The sequence below is a fragment of the Triturus cristatus genome, chromosome 11, assembly GCF_964204655.1.
Source record: "Triturus cristatus chromosome 11, aTriCri1.1, whole genome shotgun sequence".
NCBI classification, from domain to species: Eukaryota; Metazoa; Chordata; class Amphibia; order Caudata; family Salamandridae; genus Triturus; species Triturus cristatus.
Genome location: NC_140594.1, coordinates 147,500,898 through 147,515,753, shown reverse-complemented (window position 1 = coordinate 147,515,753; position 14,856 = coordinate 147,500,898). Strand labels below are relative to the sequence as shown.

The following is a 14,856-nucleotide window of genomic DNA, read 5'->3' as shown; positions in this document are numbered from 1 at the left end:
GACATCTTGTACCAGGAGGTAGACCATTCCCACATACAAGCGGGGAAGCAATGACCCCATTGTAGATTGTAGGCCTTCATTTGTAAAACTGACCAGTGAATAAATGCAGGTGATGCTCTGAGCTGCCCTGCTGAAGGATCTCTGGGGCCTTCTTGCTGCCATGTAGACACCAGCGTGCCCTTGGCGTGCCAAAAGCAACTGGTTAGGAAACGGTGTTTATAGTTGGCCGAGCAGAAATTAAGCCAAGGCACCACGGAACTATACAAGTAATGCGTGGTTTTTATACCGTACTCCACATACCGTATGCCTCTTTGCACTTAATAAACGTGATTGTTGACCCAGGTAATAGTACTTGTTTTGTCGACCTCCGAAGGAAGAATCAAAATATTTGTTCTGTTAAGATTCCCATCTGTGATTGTAGCGCTCGGTGGGGACCGGATCAGGTTCTTCCCGGTTTGATATGTGTTTCAGTGTACTTAGTAGTTTGACATCTCATTGCCAGTATAGAGCATCACTGGAGGAACGGATAATTGTTAAACAAACTTTTTTTTTTATTTTAAAGACAAAAAGCGAGTTGTTTCACTTATAGATCTCAGGTTTTCAATTAAAAGCTACAGTGGCATTGCAGTGTCTGAGGGCCTACGGCCCCACTGACAGGTTGAGAGCTATGGCAATACTCTGGTATTAAAATAATAAGAAAATACATCACAGTTTGTTTTTCTAAATCAATAAGCAAGTTCCTCTTGTATTTTATGTCGGATTACTTTATTGGCATTTTAAAACATATTACATTATATAGTGCAGTACCAGCATTAAGGAGTCCCTTGGCAACAAGAATATGCCGATATTCAAAATGCAATAGGTCTCGCCTTTCATTAAGTTAAAGCCATTTACTTTGCTATACAAAACCATTAGCAAAGTAAATGGCTTTAACTTAATCAAAGGCGAGACCTATTGCATTTTCAATGCTTGTTTATTATATATTGTGTCTTTATTTACAGTATTGTGTTACTTGTTATACTTTGCTGTAGTGCCTCTTAAGTCCCTCTTGTGCTATTTCTATTAGATTTCTCAGTGGAACAAGGATGCCTGAGAAATTTCCATGGCAATTGACTGTTTTCCAGGGGGTTGGGAAAAAGGCATCAATTAAACTTTTTTTATAAATGACATGTTACCTTTTGCGTATTTGATGAAAGAGGTGATCTCATGGTCAGTTTGGTCATTTCCTTAACTGCTGAAAGGGAGGGGGTTTGCTCAAACACTGTCTAATGACAAAAAAACAAATATAACTAAAACATTGCTCTGAACCTAGGAATCTATCTTTAATAGTGCCACTGATCACAATTTATGTTACACTTACCTATTTTTTCCTTTTGCACGTTGATTGCTCCTTGTGCAGATCTGCAAAGCAGACGAAAAGTTTAACCACCTTGTTGGCTTCCTTCGACAACATAAGCAGGAAAAACATCTTGTCTTCTTCAGGTAGGTTTCTGAAATATCCTTCAGGGACAATTGTCGATTAGCTCTCGAGCAAAGTTCTGTGCTTGGAACACAGTCAATTTTAGTCTGTTGTGCTGCAGCTGTTCCTGTTTGTTAATGCAAGGCTTCCAGAGACAGAGCACATAAAAAGTGCAATTCATGTGAAATATAAAGTAGCTAAATCCCTTAATTTTAAATGTCCTGAAGCCAGATGTTAAGCATGGCTTTGTAGCCTTCATTCTCATGTCATATTTGTGTGTGAAAGCAAGCTCAATGCCAATAATGCTCTCTGCCCTATTTACATTTTTTTATCTTGAAGGCTCCTCAAAGTAGCTTTGCCATTGATTTAACCTCAAACATTGCTTCAGTTAGCTTCAGAGCTTGAGCAATGTGCAGAATTTGAATATGCAGGTTGTCCATCTGTTGGAAGACGAGTTGGTGTCAATTAATCAGATGGTTGAGATTAATGTGCGAGACACATACTTGAAAGTTTGTGGTCACAATTCGAATCATCCTGCTTTTCATATTCATTTCGGGAACCTTAATGTGAGTTTTGATTCACACATACATCTAGTTCTTGAGTGGTTTGGTCTTGAAAGGGCATTAGATTGTTACTGTTACCCACAGGCTACCAATCAGAAAAAATATGTTGAGCTTGATCCTTTTGGGTCATGCTTGAAAGTTTAATCTGTTAATGGCCACGAGTCTGTATTGAGCGGTTGGATATGTTTACAGCAGTGAGCTGTGAATTGACATCAAGTAAATCCTTGGTGTGAAAACTGAAAGATTTGACTGGATAGCTGCACTCAACATGGATATGCCAGCAACTTTCTCCTGATTTATATTCTCTAATATGAAAGATCTTTTCAAAGTCTTTTCAGAACTGTTTAGTTTTGGATGGAATATTTTTATTTACTGTGCTTACAAGAGCCTTATTATGTGCAATAGATCGAACAATGTTTTTTTCATGATCAGAAAAGGACTTCTAAATCTACAGACTCATATTATGGGCTAAAAAGCATTTAACTATAATAGTTATAGTATTTTGTTTTTTTTATTGTTTCCCTCGTGATTAACAGCACATGTGCGTGTGTTGAATACTATGGAAAAATCCTTGATGCCTTGGTTAAAAATGTGAAATTGATGAGCATTCATGGGAAAATGAAAGATAAGCGTAACAAAATCTTCACTGAATTTCGGAAATTGGACAGGTATGTGTGCTTTATCAATTGCACTATGGACAAAATACTAATTATTATAGTTTCTATAACAATGTCTGAATCAATGTCTACCAAAGAAATCTTGCCAGAAATCATGGGTGTGATCCTTTATAAGTTTGTGATTTGTTTCTTTTCCAATTACTCCTTAGATTTATTTTTTACCCAGTATGGCTGTCCTTCATTTTTAGGTCAAGCCTGCAAGAGTGCATGCACTGTTTGCGCACATGCTCTTGCGACTATTGTATACAAAAGTATCTTGCAACCCACCCAGTGCATACCCTTTGTTGGCTTGTGTCTCGCTTTTATGTACTACCGCCTAATTGACCACCGCATGCCAAGCGTCTTTCTTCTCTTTCTGTGGAGCACGGACCAATCACATGCAGGATCTATTTCTTCTCCATCCCACATCCCCCTACCACCACTTTCCCCTGCCACCTACTGGCCGCCATCCCAGCACCTCCCTACACCTCCCTCGTAACATAGCTTTAAAAAAAAAAAGCGCTAAAACGGGGACAATGCTGGCTTCGTGATAATGCGATAACTTGTGTACCATTGACTATTGAGGAAGCTTTCAGATGTGTTTAAAATGTTTGTGTCTATGGCTATACATGGTTTGGTAATTACACTGCACTTAAGAGCGCCCAAGGTTGATGTGTAAATTAATACAATCGTTCCTTCAGGTGTTTTTTCCCAAGCATGCAAGCTTGAAACCCAGAAGCGATCATTTCCGTCATCACATATCTTAATTAAAAGTGTAGTGGTGCTTAAGCCATATGTTTAAATAATATCAAAACATTAATTAGATGGAAAATACAGTTGTTATGAAATGTATGTCAATCTCACTTTTGGAGCACATATTAAGCATGAACGTTTAAGCTGCTTCCGTGCTTAAAAATGTTTAGTGCATCAAGCATGACGCAATGTTCGGGCTTCGAAAAGAACTATCTTTAATGCAACTCTGTTTTTTTTGTCCATAAACACATTGTGTTAAAAACTGTGGAGGAGGGGCTGCATAGTTTTCACAGCCGAGGTTTTAAGAGAAAGTGAAAACGGGGTGTCAGCTGAGGCACACTGGTGAAGGTTACAAATGACTCCAAGCAACAACGTGTTCTAGTGCAATTTTCCTTCTTCATATCATTGTAAATCATGACCTCAACCCCCAGAATCCATTACATTGTTAGACGAATGTCTCAGGCTGGAAAATGTTGTCCCTATTGGTATGTGTCATCTCGGAACCTCAACACTGGTTCTAATTAATAACGCAATGTTAGTACTCTCTTGCGTCTCTCTGTATACTGCCCTCCTGTTGGCTCTTGGTGCTGTGGACTGTCCAAATGGTGTAATTTGACGATGTTGCGCACCTCTGGAATGTCTTTATTGGAAGTTATCATGCAGCTCTACACCTTTCCCCTTCCCCGCACCCCCCCCCCCCCCCCCCCACCCCCCAATTCTAAGCCACTTTACTCTATGCCTCTTTGGCTCTTGACAAGCAGCGAGTGCAATTATTTAATTTCTCTTGTTGTGACTGGCACGTCATCAGAAATTGGTTTCCTTTTTACCAGTGTGACAATTTGGTTGTAGGGTAAGCACATCTGTATCTCCAAAGAGGCAGGAGCAAAGTTCTTTACTGTTTGTCCTCTTCCGTCGATTTACAGAAAGACGGGAACCAGTGTGGACATACACAGTCTGTCATGGTGCCTTTCAGTTCAAGTCATGCCAAGTAAGGCTCCTGTTTTCTCAACTGTGCTCTTGTGAAAGTAGGGAGGATCTGTAGAGCAGATGGAGGGAGTAGCAGAGAAGGGGAGGGGGGGCCGGATGGGCTGTGTTTGATTTTTAGTTGACGGAGAGGGTAAGTACACAGAGCAAAAGGGAGATTTGGGGTGGAGTAGACAGGGACCAGGAAACCAAGTAAAGCTGCACTAGGGTAGTGCGCCTCATATTGGATGTTGTGCTTTCCTCCGATTTTATGCTCTGACTTTTTATGGGGGTCTACGGTATAAGTGCTGCACTGATGGACTCTGATCCATCTTTTTAAATATGTAACTCATTGCAATTTATTACAAATAATACAATTGGTACTTTAATGATATAGTTGTTTATTGAAACATTTCAGTGGTATTTTGGTTTGCACCGATGTGATGGCCCGTGGGATAGACATTGCCGAAGTGAATTGGGTTTTGCAGTATGACCCGCCAAGCAGTGCCAGGTATGTTCCTATTTCCGTGCTCCAGTGCAACCGTTTTAAGTTCTTTCTGCGAAAGTGTTGCTTCACGAATCTGTTCTTGGCCACAGCTGTATTATGTAAAATATATTGCCCATCCATATAAACCATCTTTTAAGATGTAATTTTTTTTCTTTTACACTCAGCTGTGACAATAACTTTTACTGCTAACAGCAAGCAGCTTTGGCTTACTGTGGTGATACATGTCCTTTTGTTCTAGTGCTTTTGTCCATCGATGTGGCAGAACCGCAAGAATTGGCCATCAAGGCAGCGCCCTAGTCTTTCTTCTTCCCATGGAAGAGTCCTATGTTAGTTTCCTTTCAATAAACCAAAAAGTGAGTATCTACTCTAAAATGAAGTGCATGCAATACTGTAAGGGCTGTTCCCTTCATGTTAATTCCCTTAAGTTATTCAGCTTTCTCCTAAGGGCTGGCATTGTTTTCTTCGTGGACATGTAGTTTATTGTCTTTCTTTTATGTTGCAAATGACTAATGGAAATATGTATTTGTGCTAATAGCAACTATGGCACTGATTTTGTAATCCTTAAAGTGTTGAAAGGTTGACTGGGCATCAATGCAATTCAATCAAGTCACTTTCAGGTTTACTTGCATATGAAATTGCAGCAGATGCATTAACCTGCAGTTATGTTTTGCCTACAGTTTGCTTGCTGCAGAGTTTGAGCTGAAACACCTTGCACAACCGCAGGGTTCTAGCTCAGAGTGTGATCCATACCTGTAACTGCAGTGTCTACCAACTATTTGCATTCCTCTACTATACCTATGGTGCTAAGCCATTTGTTGGCGGGTATCTTACAGCGGGAGAGACTGATGACTTACTCGGTCTCTTTGCCAGAGTCCCGTTGCAGCACCTGTTGTGTGTGGTTATGTACCGCCATTCAGGGTAATAGACTGCAGTCAAGGACTTCTGCCTCCTATGCTGTCTGCCTGGCATCTCTCATCATTGGTAAGTTCACACAGTCATTGAACTAATTACTGCACACACAAAGTATTGAATGTGTGCGTGTGACAATTTCCTTGCATCTACCTCAAACAAAACAACAGTTTCCGTGGAACTATGCTGTACAACTTCACTACTCTCTGGGAGTAGGAAGAATTCAAGTAGGTGTTTAATGTTAGGCTCTAAGGTCATTGTAACCTCTCTTCCATTACCCGCCAGCTCATTCACAAACAACTAGGCCTCCGTGCAGCCACCTTAACCGGGAAAAAAGGCTTTGCCATTTAAAATAAAAATAGATCAACTGTCCTCAGCTTAATCTTGAAGTGATTCGGTTGCTCCTTAGCATTTTGTAGGATAACAGTTTGCACTAAAGTTAAAATGTGATGTTTAATGTATATATGAAATGCCTACCAAAGAATTGTGCTGGAATAATAAATAAAGGCCTGCATCTCCACTTTGTGCAGGGTCACGCCTAATTGTTTTACTCCAAATTCTGTTGTTTGTGCATCTAAAACCTGGTGAGCTGAACACTGTTTTCTTTTAGAATATGTTTTAGCCCTCTTTTTCTTTTCTTCAGTGTCCCCTGCAGGAAATGCAGCCCTTCAAAAATTCTGCAGATGTTCTGCCGAAGGTGAGAGTGATGGCACAAGCTGACCGGGCAGTGTTCGAGAAAGGAATGAAAGCCTTTGTGTCATTTGTGCAGGCCTACGCCAAGCATGAGTGCAGTCTCATCTTCAGGATAAAAGGTAACTGTCCTACATGCAAATGTGAGAAAAGTAATAGGTTTGTACAAATTGCTTGAATAAATACACAATAAAATGCTTGTTTTCACTGAACTGATCACTAACCTCAGACACCTATTGTTAGAAAAACCCCATTCCCACACCGGAAAGGGTGGTGGTAACGGGGTCTTTCCAGACACACACAGTGGTAGCTTGGCTCGAGTGGTCAGGGGTCAGGCACCGTGTTAAGCATACGCAATACCCATACAATAACCATGCGTGCATCCGTTCCAAAAACGACACTACACCTTAAAAATTATGAAAATATCTCTGTGTTTATCTTCTTTTCTCTTAGTTGCTGATTAAATAAATAATAATACAATCACAGAACACAAGGCTTTTCCTTACAAAGTGCAGGTCAAATAAATAATAACACTTTACAGGTGCAATAAATAGGTTCAGGTCAAATAAATACTGTGAGGGAATAAATACTGTGCAGGAATAAGTTAGCTCAGGACAATAAATACATTACAGGAATAATTTAGATAAATACAATAAATACAGTACCCTCAATAAATAATATCAGCCAACAATGACATTTGTAAAATCAGATCACATTTTAAATACTATGGGCTGATTTGGCCCAGTCACAGCTTGTGGTTAGGTGGATGGCCTGAGGGTGTCTCACCTAGCTTGGGAAAGGCTGAGGCTAAAACTGAGGTAGATCAAGGGTAATCTAGGAATCTGGCTCTCCCAAACTACACAACCCCTCACACAGGTCACTGTATCAGTCTCAGTCCACCCCTGGCACAATCAAGCTGGTTCCAGCAACCTAGGTTAGTCTCTCAGGGCTCCACAGGGCCTTAGGCGCCCTCTATTCCACTTACTGCCCTTTTTATGAAGCTCCGACGCCGCTGGAGTCGTGTCGACGCCGTGAGGCGGCTCCGGTTCGATGTCGGCGGCCTCGGCGCAATGTCAGTTCTTGACGACGTCGATAGGCGGCTCCGGTTCGATGGCGGCCTCGGCTCGATGTCGATCTCCGATTCGATGACGTCGGGCAGTCTTGACTCGATGACGACTTCGAGCGGCTCCGGTTCGATGACGTCGGTCGGCCTTGGCTCGATGTCGACCTCCGCCGGCTCCGGAGTGCGACCTCCACTCCCGACCTCCGGCACGATTCTCTTCAGGTTCCGGCGACTCCGGAGTGCGACCTCCACTCCCGACCTCCGGCACGATTCTCTTCAGGTTCCGGCGACTCCGGAGTGCGACCTCCACTCCCGACCTCCGGCACGATTCTCTTCAGGTTCCAGCGACTCCGGAGTGCGACCTCCACTCCCGACCTCCGGCACGCTTCACCTCGGTCTCCGGCGACTCCGGAGGGCGGACTTCACTCCCCCGTCGACGCCGCTCACTTGACCTCAGGTGTCTTCCTCCTCGACCTCTGGTACTCTCCACGACCTCCGTCGGCGCCCTCTCTCGACCTCTGGCGGCTCCAGGTACGACGTCTGCTTTTCAGTCAGCGCCGCTTCTCCACCTCGGGCTCCAGGTCTTAGGCTTCTCGACGTCGGACTCCAGGGAAACCAATAGACAGGTCAGATTCTTGCTTTTCTTTACTTCTAAGGCCTGTTCCTGCTGTCCAGGTCCTTAAGATGGTTTTTCTTGCTTTGTCCCACACAGGGCTCCAGGCTGGGCTCAGTCAGTAGGGACTAGTATCAAGGGTGGGTTTATGGACCCCACTCCAGGCGCAAGTTTCCACCCCTGCTGCCTCACTCCTTCCTCCTTCAGGTTTCTGCTCCTCTCTCTTCACCAGTCAGGTGCCAACTGCCAGCTCCAACTGTCAACTCTGGCTTAGCTTCCCAACATTCCAAACCGCCTCCAACTGTCACAGGGTTCCAGAATGTTGCAGAAGGTTCTAGTAGGTTCCAGTGGGTTCTGATGATGTCACAGGTGGCCACCATTTTGTGCTCCAGGCCCTCAGACAGAAGTTCCAGGGGTAGATAAAATGGCTCCCTGAATCTGCATCAATACGAAAAAGTCTGGTGGTTCCCAAAAAGGAAAAATACTAACAGGGTTTGAGGCAAAAGTGGGACAAAATAAATAATGATGAGGAGGGACCACTCAAAGGGCTGACAGGTCTAACACGCGCCCCCCCCCCAGCTGAAAGTGGGGAGAGCTACCCAACCCCTTGGGAGTTCTCATCACTAAGGCGGAAATACCTTGAGAGACCGTCTGCATTGGCGTGGTCCACTCCAGGCCGATGTTCCACCTGAAAGTCCATTCCCTGTAGGGAAATAGACCACCTCAACAACTTGGGATTCTCCCCCTTCATCTGCATCAGCCAACGAAGGGGTCTGTGGTCGGTCTGAACTAGGAAGTGCGAGCCAAACAGGTATGGCCGCAACTTCTTCAGAGCCCATACCACTGCAAAGGCTTCACGCTCTATTGCACTCCACTTCTGTTCCCTGGGAAGTAGTCTCCGGGATAGGAAGACCACGGGTTGATCCAGACCCTCTTCATTGAGTTGCGATAACACTGCCCCAATGCCATGTTCTGATGCATCCGTCTGGACAATGAACTTCTTGGAAAAGTCGGGGGCCCTTAAGACCGGGGCCTCGCACATGGCTTGCTTCAGCTTCACGAAGGCCTGCTGACAAGCCTCCGTCCAGACTACCCGTCGAGGTTGCTTCTTGGACGTGAGCTCCGTGAGGGGGGCTACGATGGTTCCGTACCCCTTCACGAAGCGGCGGTAGTATCCCGTGAGGCCCAGAAAAGCTCGGACCTCAGTCTGAGTCTTGGGGGGTTCCCAGGCCATGATGGCCTTGATCTTCGCCTGGAGGGGTTGCACCGCTCCCCTACCCACCAAGTGTCCAAGGTACACTACCGACCCCTGCCCGATCTGGCACTTGCTGGCCTTGATCGTCAATCCAGCTTGTCTCAGGGCCTGGAGAACAGCTTGCAGGTGACGCAAGTGATCCTCCCAGCTGTTACTGAAGACGGCTATGTCATCCAGATAAGCAGCAGAGAAACTCTCCATTCCGGTGAGGATCTGGTTTACCAGGCGCTGAAACGTGGCAGGTGCGTTCTTGAGCCCAAAGGGCATCACACAGAACTGGTAGTGGCCATTGGGCGTGGAGAAGGCTGACCTTTCCCTTGCTCCATCAGTCAAAGAGATCTGCCAGTACCCAGAAGTAAGGTCAAAGGTACTTAGATATTGGGCAGCTCCCAGCCGGTCAATCAATTCATCCGCCCGAGGGATCGGATGAGCATCAGTTTTGGTTACTGAATTCAGTCCCCGGTAGTCCACACAGAACCTCAGTTCCGGTTGGCCACCCGGTGGTGCGGCTTTTGGTACTAACACCACCGGACTGGACCAGGGGCTGCTAGAAGGTTCGATCACTCCTAGCTCCAGCATCTTAGTGACTTCACTGTTAATGCTGGCCTTCACCTTGTCTGACATCCGGTAGATCTTGGACTTCACAGGTGGGCTGTCTCCTGTGTCCACGTCATGGACGCACAGGTGAGTCCTACCCGGGACAAGGGAGAACAACGAAGAGTACTGCCCCAGGACCTGGCGGCAGTCCTCCTGCTGTTCAGGAGTTAGAGATGGGGAGAGAATCACTCCCTCCACCGACCCATCCTTTTCTTGAGACGCAAACAAATCGGGGAGAGGCTCGCTTTCCGCGTCCTCTGCTCCGTCAGTCACCATCATCAAGATGACTTCGGGCCTCTCGTGGTGGGGTTTGAGGCGGTTGGCATGCAGCACCCGTAGGGGCTGACGAGGGGTTTTAAGATCCACCAAGTAGGTAGCCTTACCCTTCTTCTCCAACACCTCAAAGGGTCCTGACCAGCGATCCTGGAGGGCGCTAAGCTCTCCTGGTTCGATCACCCACACCTTCTGGCCAGGCTCCAACTCCACCGGGTGAGCGTTGTGGTCATACCACGCCTTCATTACTGCTTGGCTGGCTTCCAAGTTGTCAGAAGCTTGCTTCCACAACTTAGCCATTTGGCTCCGGAAGGCCAGCGTGTAGCTCACCACATCCTGGGGAAGCTTTCTGGGAGTTCTTTCCCATCCGTCTCTCACCAGGTTGAGAGATCCACGTACAGGGTGCCCATACAAAAGCTCGAAGGGGCTGAAGCCCACTCCCTTCTGTGGCACTTCCCTGTAAGAAAAGAGTAGACCGGGTAGGAGGACGTCCCATTTCCTCCGCAGGCTTTCAGGCAGACTTCTGATCATGCCTTTCAAGGTTTTGTTAAACCTCTCCACCAGACCATTGGTCTGGGGGTGGTAAGGAGTGGTGAACCGTTATGTCACTCCACACTCCTTCCACATCGCCCGCATGTACGCTGACATGAAGTTGGTCCCCCTGTCGGACACAACTTCCTTGGGAAAACCCACTCGGGTAAAGATTCCCATCAGGGCCCTAGCCACAACAGGTGCTGTAATGGTCCTCAGAGGTATAGCCTCTGGGTACCGTGTGGCATGATCCACCAAAACCAGGATAAACCTGTGACCAGCTGTAGTAGGTGGATCTAACGGACCCACAATGTCGATGCCCACCCTTTCAAAGGGGGTGCTAACGACAGGAAGTGGTTCCAGGGGAGCTTTCAGCTTCACCCCTGTTTTCCCACTGGCTTGGCAAGACACACATGTCCGGCAGTAGGTGTCGGACGACACTTTCATCTGAGGCCAATAAAAGTGTGGGACAAGACGGGCGAAGGTCTTGTCTTGCCCCAAGTGTCCTGCCAAGGGGATCTCGTGAGCCAACTCCAGAAGGAAGGCTCGATAACGTTGAGGGACTACCAAGGCTCGTGACGATCCATGTAGGGGTGCCTTGGGTTCACTGTAGAGGAGGCCATCCTCCCAGTAAACACTGTAGTTCCCTTCAACGTTCCCTGCTGCCTGGGCTGCGGCCTGACACCTCAGCCCCTCAAGGGTAGAGCACTCCCTCTGGCCCTGGCAGAATTCCTCCCTGGACGGGCCTCCCTCCACGTGCCACTCGGCCGGGATGGGTAGGTCCTCCAGTTCGGTGACCTCCCCCACCGCAGACTCCTGGTCCACCACCTCCGGTGGCCTATCCGTCTTACGGGGTGTGGACGCCGAGGCAGGCTCCTCCTGTCCTCGGTTCTTCCCTTGACTGGCAGCTGGCTGGGCCTTTGTTCCAGGCTCCAGCCGAAACGAACTCCCTCTCCGGGTAGTCGCGGACCTTGTGCTCACACAGGCCCAGTCAGGTGTACCCAGCATCTCAGTATGAGTCCGGTATTCCACCTCCTTCCAAGCATTGTGCTCCATGTCATTCCCCAGCAGACAATCAACTGGCACGGCAGGGCTTACGGCAACTCGAAGTGAACCTGCAACCCCCTCCCATTCAAAGGGAACCTCGGCCACCGGATAGTGGCCTGTTCTGCCGTCAGCCATCGCGGCTGGGTGGAGTACATCGGGAATTACCTGCTCTGGAGACACCAGTTGGCTACGTACCATAGTCATACTGGCTCCTGTGTCTCTCAGAGCCTCCCCTCTTTGGCCGTTGATGGTGACCCACTGCCCATACTTTACGGTATTTGCGGGCACCTGGATCTTGGGAACCATCTCCCGTTCTCCCAGGGACACTAAAGTGACACCCGCCCACTCCCTTCCCTTAATTAAAGGCATCTCCTCCCCGAGCACTACACTAGCTACTCCGGGGGTCTTTCCTCCAATGGGAGGGGGTGGTCGTTTCGGGCACTTCGCATCACCCTTATAGTGTCCAACGCCACCGCACTCGTAGCAATGGACAACTCTTGGCTGCTGACTCTGGCCAGGATTAGGGTTTCTGGGTGGGTTAGCCCTAGGGGTGAATCCTGTTCCCTTCCCTTGGAAGTTATTTTGGGGGCCTTTGGAGAACTCCTTTTTCTTTTCCCCTCCCTCTTTCTTCTGGGGGGCGCCCTGTCCGGCCTTTTGAGTATCCCCTCCAGTCCCCCTTGTGGACACCCGGGTACTAGCCCAAATGTCCGCCTCCTCAGCAAGCTTCCGGGGATTGGTCAGCTTGCTATCCACCAGGTGTTGACGCAGTTCAGGGAAACATTTTTCGAGCAGGTGTTCCTTCAGTACTAAATCAAACAACCCCTCGTAGTTCCTCACTTCACTGCCCTGAATCCAACCCTCTAGTGCCTTCTTTGCATAGTCCAGGAAGTCCACCCAATTCTGTGTGCCCAGTTTGTGACTACCCCGGAACTTCTGTCTGTACTTTTCGGGTGTTAGTCCAAACTTTCTTATGAGCGCCACCTTCATGGTGGGGTAGGGGGTCTGCTCATCCTCCTCTAGGGCCAATAAAGCATCCCTACCAGCTGGAGGCATGTACTTGTACAATCCCGCTCCCCAGTACTTCTCTGGAACCCCATGGGCCCTTAACGAGACCTCATAGGCCGCTAGCCACTTGGCAATATCGTCGCCCACTCCATAGCTAGCTACTATGTCCTTTGGCAGGTAGGGTTTGGGTTCCCTGGTGAACTCTCTTTCTTGGTCTTTGCTGCCACCATTAGGAACAGTTTGTGTCCCGATTCTTAGGATCTGAAGATCTATCTCTTTCAGCCTTAACTCATGAGCCATCCTCTGTTCCTCCTTCTCTTTCTCCAGCCTTGCTAAGTCCCATGTGAGCTGTCTTTTCTCCCTCCGGTCTGTTAACTCCACTTCAGACAAGCCACCGCTAGAGGCACTGCTGCCCTTCCTGGAAATGGTTCTGGGCCCCGCTACTAGGTTCCCCACCTCAGGTTGGTACATCCCAGCCCCCTCGCTGTCGGGCTCTCTATCCCTGTCCTCCTCCTCAGCCTTGCTTTCTCGTCGTGCCTCCCCCCAAGCCCTTAAGCTGGTTTGGAGTGCACCCTTCTTTGCTCCTGGGGGACAATACACCCCCTCCCGCTGACAAAACTCCCTGAGTTGGGCCACAGTATAGGTTTCCAGGTCTTCTAGCACAAACTCCATTTTGCCCACTCAGGTCAGAAGACAGGTTTTTACAGAAGCAATGCAGGGGGGTACCTTTAATAATACCTCCTCCCACCACCAGAGTAAATTTGGAAAAAACAAAAACTCACAATTAGGAAGGCCGCTTTGAGAAAACTCCAGGTGTAGGCCTATGGACTACCCACAGTTATTGTCGAGTATGCGTAGGCACAGCTCAATCCCACCGCTGAACACCAATTATGTTAGAAAAACCCCACTCCCACACCGGAAAGGGTGGTGGTAACGGGGTCTTTCCTGACACACACAGTGGTAGCTTGGCTCGAGTGGTCAGGGGTCAGGCACCGTGTTAAGCATACGCAATACCCATACAATAACCATGCGTGCATCCGTTCCAAAAACGACACTACACCTTAAAAATTATGAAAATATCTCTGTGTTTATCTTCTTTTCTCTTAGTTGCTGATTAAATAAATAATAATACAATCACAGAACACAAGGCTTTTCCTTACAAAGTGCAGGTCAAATAAATAATAACACTTTACAGGTGCAATAAATAGGTTCAGGTCAAATAAATACTGTGAGGGAATAAATACTGTGCAGGAATAAGTTAGCTCAGGACAATAAATACATTACAGGAATAATTTAGATAAATACAATAAATACAGTACCCTCAATAAATAATATCAGCCAACAATGACATTTGTAAAATCAGATCACATTTTAAATACTATGGGCTGATTTGGCCCAGTCACAGCTTGTGGTTAGGTGGATGGCCTGAGGGTGTCTCACCTAGCTTGGGAAAGGCTGAGGCTAAAACTGAGGTAGATCAAGGGTAATCTAGGAATCTGGCTCTCCCAAACTACACAACCCCTCACACAGGTCACTGTATCAGTCTCAGTCCACCCCTGGCACAATCAAGCTGGTTCCAGCACCCTAGGTTAGTCTCTCAGGGCTCCACAGGGCCTTAGGCGCCCTCTATTCCACTTACTGCCCTTTTTATGAAGCTCCGACGCCGCTGGAGTCGTGTCGACGCCGTGAGGCGGCTCCGGTTCGATGTCGGCGGCCTCGGCGCAATGTCAGTTCTTGACGACGTCGATAGGCGGCTCCGGTTCGATGTCGGCGGCCTCGGCTCGATGTCGATCTCCGATTCGATGACGTCGGGCAGTCTTGGCTCGATGACGACTTCGAGCGGCTCCGGTTCGATGACGTCGGTCGGCCTTAGCTCGATGTCGACCTCCGCCGGCTCCGGAGTGCGACCTCCACTCCCGACCTCCGGCACGATTCTCTTCAGGTTCCGGCGACTCCGGAGTGCGACCTCCA

The 14,856-nt window shown here is 47.6% G+C and overlaps 1 protein-coding gene across 2 annotated transcripts in view; it reads left to right on the top strand.

Moving 5' to 3' along the window:
- Positions 1-14,856, top strand: part of DDX55 (DEAD-box helicase 55) — a 93,054-nt gene that overhangs the window by 46,691 nt on the left and 31,507 nt on the right. For both annotated transcript variants that reach the window (XM_085636359.1, XM_085636360.1), the window contains 5 exons: positions 1,400-1,482; positions 2,559-2,690; positions 4,813-4,905; positions 5,141-5,255; positions 6,455-6,623. In XM_085636359.1, the coding sequence (XP_085492485.1) occupies positions 1,400-1,482; positions 2,559-2,690; positions 4,813-4,905; positions 5,141-5,255; positions 6,455-6,623 (592 nt within the window). The remainder of the gene's footprint in view (positions 1-1,399; positions 1,483-2,558; positions 2,691-4,812; positions 4,906-5,140; positions 5,256-6,454; positions 6,624-14,856) is intronic.